This window comes from Neoarius graeffei, chromosome 9 (genome assembly GCF_027579695.1).
Source record: "Neoarius graeffei isolate fNeoGra1 chromosome 9, fNeoGra1.pri, whole genome shotgun sequence".
In the NCBI taxonomy this organism is placed as follows: domain Eukaryota; kingdom Metazoa; phylum Chordata; class Actinopteri; order Siluriformes; family Ariidae; genus Neoarius; species Neoarius graeffei.
The window spans coordinates 59,299,358-59,308,240 of NC_083577.1; the positions used below are offsets into that span (position 1 = coordinate 59,299,358).

Genomic DNA, 8,883 nt, shown 5'->3' on the forward strand with positions numbered 1-8,883 from the left:
ATAAAAAGCCCACTGATTTGAAGCCTGTTGAAAGCCTGTGGCCTGAGATGAAGAGAGAGCTGTCCGTAAGTGCATGGCTACCAGTAAACCCCAAACATCAGGAAAAATACTGCAGGGAATGATCCCAGACTAAAAAACAAAACCCGACAACATCTCACACTTGTACAAACCCCATTTCCAAGAAAGTTAGGATATTTTCGAAAATGCTATAAAAACAAGAATATATGATTTGTTAATTCACGTGAACCTTTATTTAACTGACAAAAGTACAAAGAAAAGATTTCCAATGTTTTCACTGACCATGTATTTTGTAAATATAAACTATTTTAGAATTTGATGTGGCGGCACGGTGGTGTAGTGGTTAGCGCTGTCGCCTCACAGCAAGAAGGTCCTGGGTTCGAGCCCCGGGGCCGGCGAGGGCCTTTCTGTGTGGAGTTTGCATGTTCTCCCCGTGTCCGTGTGGGTTTCCTCCGGGTGCTCCGGTTTCCCCCACAGTCCAAAGACATGCAGGTTAGGTTAACTGGTGACTCTAAATTGAGCGTAGGTGTGAATGTGAGTGTGAATGGTTGTCTGTGTCTATGTGTCAGCCCTGTGATGACCTGGCGACTTGTCCAGGGTGTACCCCGCCTCTCACCCGTAGTCAGCTGGGATAGGCTCCAGCTTGCCTGCGACCCTGTAGAAGGATAAAGCGGCTAGAGATAATGAGATGAGAATTTGACGCCTGCCACACACTCAAAAGAGTTGGAACAGAGGCATGTTTACCACTGTGTTACTGTTTTACATCACTTTTCCTTTTAATTACACTTTTTAAAATAATTTAGGAACTGAGGACAATAATTTTTACAGTTTTGCCAGTGGAATTTTTTCCCCTTCTTGCTTGATACGAGACTGCTCAACATTCTCATATCAAGCTTTCTCCTTGTGTAATACAGTTTCAGGTTGCATTTCTTGATGCTGCAGTGGACTGCGTACACTCACTGGCCACTTTATTAGGAACACCCATCCACCTGCTGTTTGATGCAGTTCTCTAATCAGCCGATCCCTTGACAGCAGCACAATGCATAAAATCATGCAGACACAAATCAAGAGCTTCAGTTAACGTTCACTTCAAACATCAGAATGGGAAAAATTATCATCTCTGTGACTTTCACTGTGGCGTGGGCGTTGGTGCCAGATGGACTGGTTTGAGTATTTCAGAAACTGCTGATCTCCTGGGGTTTTCACACACAACAGTCTCTAGAGTTTACACAGAATGGTGCGACAAACAAAAAAACATTGAGTGAGTGACAGTTCTGTGGGTGGAAACGTCTCGTTGATAAGAGAAGGCAGAGGAAAATGGCCAGATTGGTTCGAGCTGCCAGGAAGGATATAGCAAATCATAGTAACTCTTTACAATCATGGTGAGTAGAAAAGCATCTCAGCATGCAACAGCAGAAGACCACATTGGGTTCCACTCCTGCCAGCCAAGAACAGGAATCTTAAGCCTAGGTCACAACCGGACGTACGATGTTTTGGCCGTGCGATTTTTGGCGTTTCCCAAATCGCTGCGTTTTTTTTGTTCGTGGAGAAAGACGCACGTTGGCCGTAAGTTTGTCTTGCAACCTGAAAAAAACATAAGCGCCTGTAGAGTTTGTTTGACATGACAAAGAACCTCCGTGGCCGGTCTGCGGCCAGTCTACGGCTCGAAAATCAGCACGTTACACGCGCGCCCTCTGTGCGTTTCACGCGCGCCCTCTGTGTGTTTCTTGCGTTTTTTGCACGTAGACCGGCCGTAGGAGCACGTACAGCCGGTTGTGACCGAGGTTTTAGAATCAAAAACAAGTTCCTATTAAAGTGGCCGGTGAGTGTAAGTGACAATTGTTTTCTGAAGTACTCCCAAGCCCATGTCGTTATATTTATCACAGTAGAATGACAGTTTCTTACATGATGTCATCTGAGGCCTTGAAGGTCATGCACATTAAACAATGGTTTCTGGCCTTGCCCTACACAGACTGAGATTTCTCCAGATTCCCTTAATCTTTTCACAATATTATGTATTGTACATGATGAAAGACCTAAATTCTTTTCAAGCTTGCAGTGAGAAATGTTCTTTTTGAACTGATTGACAATTCCCTCACAAAGTTTGGCACAAAGTATTAAGCTACAACTCTCTTTGCTAGGTAAAGACTGAGCTTTTCGTGAATGCTCCTTTTATAGGCTACCCGTTCATGATACCCTCACCTGTTTCAAATACACCTGCTTATTGTGGAATGTTTCAAAACTCATCTCATTATCTCTAGCCGCTTTATCCTGTTCTACAGGGTCACAGGCAAGCTGGAGCCTATCCCAGCTGACTACGGGCGAAAGGCGGGGTACACCCTGGACAAGTCGCCAGGTCATCACAGGGCTGACACATAGACACAGACAACCATTCACACTCACATTCACACCTACGGTCAATTTAGAGTCACCAGTTAACCTAACCTGCATGTCTTTGGACTGTGGGGGAAACCGGAGCACCCAGAGGAAACCCACGCGGACACGGGGAGAACATGCAAACTCCGCACAGAAAGGCCCTCGCCGGCCACGGGGCTCGAACCCGGACCTTCTTGCTGTGAGGCGACAGCGCTAACCACTACACCACCGTGCCGCCCCTGTTTCAAAACTCATCTCATCTCATTATCTCTAGCCGCTTTATCCTTCTACAGGGTCGCAGGCAAGCTGGAGCCTATCCCAGCTGACTACGGGTGAAAGGCGGGGTACACCCTGGACAAGTCACCAGGTCATCACAGGGCTAACACATAGACACAGACAACCATTCACACTCACATTCACACCTACGGTCAATTTAGAGTCACCAGTTAACCTAACCTGCATGTCTTTGGACTGTGGGGGAAACCGGAGCACCCAGAGGAAACCCACACAGACACAGGGAGAACATGCAAACTCCGCACAGAAAGGCCCTCGCCGGCCACGGGGCTCGAACCCGGACCTTCTTGCTGTGAGGCGACAGCGCTAACCACTACACCACCGTGCCGCCCCTGTTTCAAAACTGTGTAACTCAAATATTTTATAAACTTTTTGCTCTTCAAATTTTTTGGACTTCAAATTCCTCTGTCCCAACTATTTTTTAAGTGATATCTGCAAAATACAAGCAAGTTGGCAAACCAAAAATATTAGGAGTCATTTTATTATATGTTTGTCAGTTTAATAAAGGTTCACGAATATTTACAAATTGCACATTTTTGTTTTTATTGCATTTTAGGAAATATCCCAACCTTTCTGGATATGAGGTTTGTAAATTTGCTAATTATTTTCAAAACTCAGTTTGTCTGGCAAGTTATTAAAGGTTAATAATAATGACAGAGTTAATTTTCTTATTTTTTCTAATAGCTTAATTTAAATGAAATAGAACTTAGAATGAACTAGAAGTGTTTGTTTGAATTCATATTTAGTTGTACATGATATTAGGTTCAAAAAAGCATTACATATGTAGTAGCTTCCAGCAGACTTTATACAAAGAAGTGTGTGAGTAATTACCTTGCCCGGGAGGGAGTCCACAGGGGACGTGGTATTGTTTTCAGTGTGGTTTGTTTGTTTTTTTTGTTAGCAACATTACGGGGAAACAGCAGGACCAAATATTCATGAAATTTTCAGGATAGATGGGCATTTGTCTCAAATAGAACTTCCAACATTTTGAGGGTCATCCGGTCAAGGTCAACAAAAAGGTCAAAATTGGGGAGGGTTTTTTGTGATATCTTCCTTCATATTCATCATATTTACTTCAAACCAATTCCAAAATGTTCATCTTTCAATTCTGCTTACACTGATGTGCTACATGATGGGGTATCTCTCATAGTTTTCTTAGCGGTTGGGGGTCAAATGTCAGGGGGGTCAAGGTCATCGCTAAAATTTGCATATTTTCCATTATAACTTGAAAACTGTTAGAGATAGAGAGATGTTTATCATTATCAACATATAGGAAGTCATATATGGGCTTTCATTTGGCAGCATGACCTTTGACCTTGTTTGTTTGTGTGTGTCTGTTAAAAATCTAGCGTCTAGACGGTTGCACTGATTGACTTCAAATTTTCAGGATAGGTGGGCAATGGTCCGTAGATTACCTGATTAAATTTTGGGGGTAATGGGATCAAGGTGAAGGTCAAGGTCACCAGAAAGGTCAACCTTTCGGTCAAAATAACATTTTCCATTATAACTCAAAAACGGTTGCCGATAGACAAATGTTTACTATTATGAGCATATAGGAACTCCTATATCGTCTTTTATTTGGCACTATGACCTTTGACTTTAAGTGATCTTGAAAGGTCAAACTCAAGGTCACGGGTTTTCAGAGGGCTATAGATAGTTTTCACTGACGTCACGGCATTCTGGGGAATGCCCTCCAGCCGCCATCTTGTGGGGCAAACAAAACGGACCATCGCCATTACCGGCTACGTTATCTCAGACGAATTTATGAAGTTATATAGTCAGTTTTCTAAAATAAAGATCAATGTCGGCAAAATCAAGCAAACAGAAGTATATAGATAAATTAGACGACATCTCACGACAACGGTATGCAGCCAAACTGGCCTTGATTGAGGGAATTGACCCCTACGAAGTGGACAAAGATGCATTTTCAAGTGACTATGCAGGGCTGCCAAAACCTGAAACTGCCAAAGCCTGCTCCAAAGCCTGAAACTGACTTCATCAAACTTTAAAGGCTGTCTGATATATACAACTTTATATATTCACAGCGCGCCTTTTGTCGGATGCCGCCTTTTTCACGGCTGAATCGTGCAGATCCGATTTTTTTTGGGGGGGGCGTTGGAGTGTCTGATTATAATTTCAAAGTAAATTCTGTATTAAAATTACTAAATAAGCAAATCCGTTACAGTCCATGAAACAGGAAGTATAAGGATGAGAAAAAAACAGTTTAAATCGGAAAGCTGCGCACATTTGTGCAGTCCTGCACACCGCTCAGGCTGCGCAAATGTGCGCAGCTTTCTGATTTAAACTGTTTTTTTCTCATCCTTATACTTCCTGTTTCATGGACTGTAATGGATTTGCTTATTTAGTAATTTTAATACAGAATTTACTTTGAAATTATAATCAGACACTCCAACGCCCCCCCCAAAAAAAAAAAATCGGATCTGCGCGATTCAGGCGGCATCCGCCAAAAGGCGCGCTGTTTGCATCCCAAACACAAATCAAATCATACAGAATAGACCTAAAATGTTTTTCAAAAATGACCCTTGTGTGAGTGAAGTGACAAGTTTCAAATAGAAACATGACAAACGAGCGATATTAAGTGTACATTACAATGTAAACTTACACTCAGCGGTTCCAGTTAGGACATTCTCCAGAGATTGTTCACATGATGTTTTGGTTTCCAAAAACAAACTTAAACACAATTGATTGTTTATTTAAACAACTTACCACTTATAAAATGATCGGAGCAGACTTTGCTGTGTTTGGAAGGCTGATAATCCTTGCGGTTGATTCTCGCAAGCCATAGATTTCTCCTTTGTATGCTGAGTTTCTTTGTTTGCTCGCCTTCGTGCTCCCGTACAGTGGGAATTCCATAAAAGCTCCGCTTGACTTCATCATTTGACCTATTACGACAGCCGTGAATACAACAGATGTGCACCATTGCTAGCTTTAAATAGCCTGCTTGGGTTCTTTTGAAGACTTTGTACTCGCGCGTTACAATGTGTGCTTAGTCACCCGTACGGTAAGCTTGACCTGCAAGATGGCCGCCACTAGGGAATCTCCGACTCTGTGACGTCATATGAAAACTATCTATAAATTGGAAACGGTTGATGGTAGACATATGTTTACCATTATCAACTTATAGGAAGTGCCATATGGGCTTTCATTTGGCACTATGACCTTTGACCTTGAATAACTTTGAAATGTCAAATTCAAGGTCATGGATTTTCATAGGACTATAACTTGACAGCTGATGATTGAGAAATATTACCATTATCAACATATAGGTATAAAATAAGTGCTGCCAGGCCAGGTTTGTTTTGCCTGGCAACACTTGTCTAAAATGTAAATGGTTAAAGTGGGGCGGCATGGTGGTGTAGTGGTCAGGACTGTTGCCTATAGCAAGAAGGTTCTGGGTTCAAACTTCACAGCCAACGAGGGGCCTTTCTGTGTGGAGTTTGCATGTTCTCCCCATGTCTGTACGGGTTTCCTCTGGGTGCTCCGGTTTGCCCCACAGTCCAAAGACATGCAGCCAGGTTAACTGGCTGCTCTAAACTGTCTATTGATCAAGCTTGGAGAGGGATGGGCTCGACCAAGTTTAAATGCCTGAAACACACCAATTAAAATGTCATCAGTGTTGCTCTTGCTGGCTATAGGGAAAAGAAGAAGAAATGGTTAAAGACAGTTAATTCTATCATGCCATTCGTTGTGTATGCCTGAAAGTATATGCCAGTGTTTTTGAAGTTTGCTCTAAATGCATAATAAATGTAGACTATTCCTGCCACATGTTCTAAACATTCAGCTTTTATCCCCAATCTTCACCTCTAGATTATACTGATTTTACCTCTTAGATCTCTGCTTTGGCGGCACGGTGGTGTAGTGGTTAGCACTGTCACCTCACAGCAAGAAGGTCCTGGGTTCAAGCCCCGGGGCCGGCGAGGGCCTTTCTGTGCGGAGTTTGCATGTTCTCCCCGTGTCCGCGTGGGTTTCCTCCGGGTGCTCCGGTTTCCCCCACAGTCCAAAGACATGCAGGTTAGGTTAACTGGTGACTCTAAATTGACCGTAGGTGTGAATGTGAGTGTGAATGGTTGTCTGTGTCTATGTGTCAGCCCTGTGATGACCTGGCGACTTGTCCAGGGTGTACCCCGCCTTTCGCCCGTAGTCAGCTGGGATAGGCTCCAGCTTGCCTGCGACCCTGTAGAAGGATAAAGCGGCTAGAGATAATGAGATGAGATGAGATGAGTTTTGAAACAGGGGCGGCACGGTGGTGTAGTGGTTAGCGCTGTCGCCTCACAGCAAGAAGGTCCGGGTTCGAGCCCCGTGGCCGGCGAGGGCCTTTCTGTGTGGAGTTTGCATGTTCTCCCCGTGTCCGCGTGGGTTTCCTCCGGGTGCTCCGGTTTCCCCCACAGTCCAAAGACATGCAGGTTAGGTTAACTGGTGACTCTAACTTGACTGTAGGTGTGAGTGTGAATGGTTGTCTGTGTCTATGTGTCAGCCCTGTGATGACCTGGCGACTTGTCCAGGGTGTACCCCGCCTTTCGCCCGTAGTCAGCTGGGATAGGCTCCAGCTTGCCTGCGACCCTGTAGAAGGATAAAGCGGCTAGAGATAATGAGATGAGATGAGATGAAAAATGATAAAGCTTCTGCGCATGCGCAACACTTTTCTCACCCCCCCCCAAAAAAAAAATTCAAGCTTCTCTGTATAATTTAATGGTGAAACCTTTTAGATTGTAAGAAAAAAAAACGTTATACATAGTTTTCTGTCTTATCTATGATAAGACGATTTATATTATCACAATATGGGTTTCTACGGGACATTTTCCGAAAGCTTTCAGTTACAAAATAGCTTTATCGGGATAAATGTTTAATTTTTAACACTGCTGAAAGAAGCTGCGCATTAATCACCGCAGTGTAAGTGTTTTTTTTTTTTTTTTTTAGGGTTCACTAAATTAGTTTCCGATTGAAGAAACAATTCGAGTCAGTTAACTCGGCTCGTTTCTCTCACTGTTTTGCTGCTCAGCGCTCGAGCGACACAACTTCCGTCCTTCGTGAACTTTGAACCTTGACTGAGTTATCCAATCAGCTTGCAGTTTATTGGGTAGTGGAGGAGAAGTTCGGTTGCTAAATGCTAAGTCAACATGGTGAGTTACATGTTGCCGACATTTTAAAAGAACGGACAGTAGGTGTAGGTTTTAGCGATAAAACAGTATGAGCATGTATCAGAGAAGCTGATGTAATAGCTGTGTGGTTATAATAATGTGTATATGTACGGAATAGTGAGTGTGTTGAAGAGTTAGCACTGTAGCGAGGCGCCGCCGCGGCGTGCCGAATGAATGAGGCACTGAGGGAGTGCTGTTAGCGCGCTTGCTATTGTTATCCCGAGTGTCTGTTTCCGCATGTAAACAAGTTCAGGTCTTTATGTTTTATATCTCGGTTAATTTTATTCCAGCACTATACTACAGATATACAGTGAAAAAGGAGCTAGTTAGCCCACAGTGTTAGCTACGCGAACCGGAGTCTGACTTCAGTTTAGTAAGACTGTGTGTGAGAGAGAGCACTAAAAAGGTCAGATATAAAATACATAAATTGTGAGTGGATGTGTGAACTAAACACAACCGAGCTACACGTTCAGTTTACAAGTCTAAACATGAACCTTGTTGTCACATCTAAGCTGTGGTTTCGGCTAACGGTAGCTGACTTGCTAACTGAGTGAAGTTTAACTTCTGGACAGAAAAGAAAAGCTTCACTTCTAACAAGCTCCTTCAGAAAGATCTGCCTCTCTGTAAAAAAAAAAAGTTATATTTCCTCTAAGGCAAGGTACTAGAGGTGAATAGAGTAATTAAAAATGCGTTTCTTTTGCCAGTTTATTGCTAATATTCTTTCTTTTAAAAAAACCCACTAAATTTGCATGTATGTGTGCAAAACAGGCTTCCTGTAATTAAATCTGCATACTTAACAAAACTCATGTTGGAATGAAAATATTTATTCACTTTGAAGGCATGACTCTAGAGAGACTTTTACAGAAAAGTCTGTTGGAAAGGGCATCCCTTTCTTGTTTAATATAGGAAATAATTAATGTTAATAATTTTAATTAATATTTTACAACATCTTTAGTAGAAGTGCAACAAGATTTTAAAAGTACAAAGTGATTTACTGGAGCAGACATGCATTAATTGGTTTAAAAGGTCATCATAA

At 42.7% G+C, this 8,883-nt stretch overlaps 1 protein-coding gene across 1 annotated transcript in view; it reads left to right on the plus strand.

Annotated features, from left to right (window-relative positions):
- The first annotated feature begins 7,743 nt into the window (after positions 1-7,743).
- Positions 7,744-8,883, plus strand: part of prpf40a (PRP40 pre-mRNA processing factor 40 homolog A) — a 38,478-nt gene continuing 37,338 nt past the window's right edge. Inside the window, exon 1 of the mRNA XM_060929980.1 lies at positions 7,744-7,829. Within this exon, the coding sequence (XP_060785963.1) occupies positions 7,827-7,829 (3 nt within the window). The 5' untranslated portion in view covers positions 7,744-7,826. The remainder of the gene's footprint in view (positions 7,830-8,883) is intronic.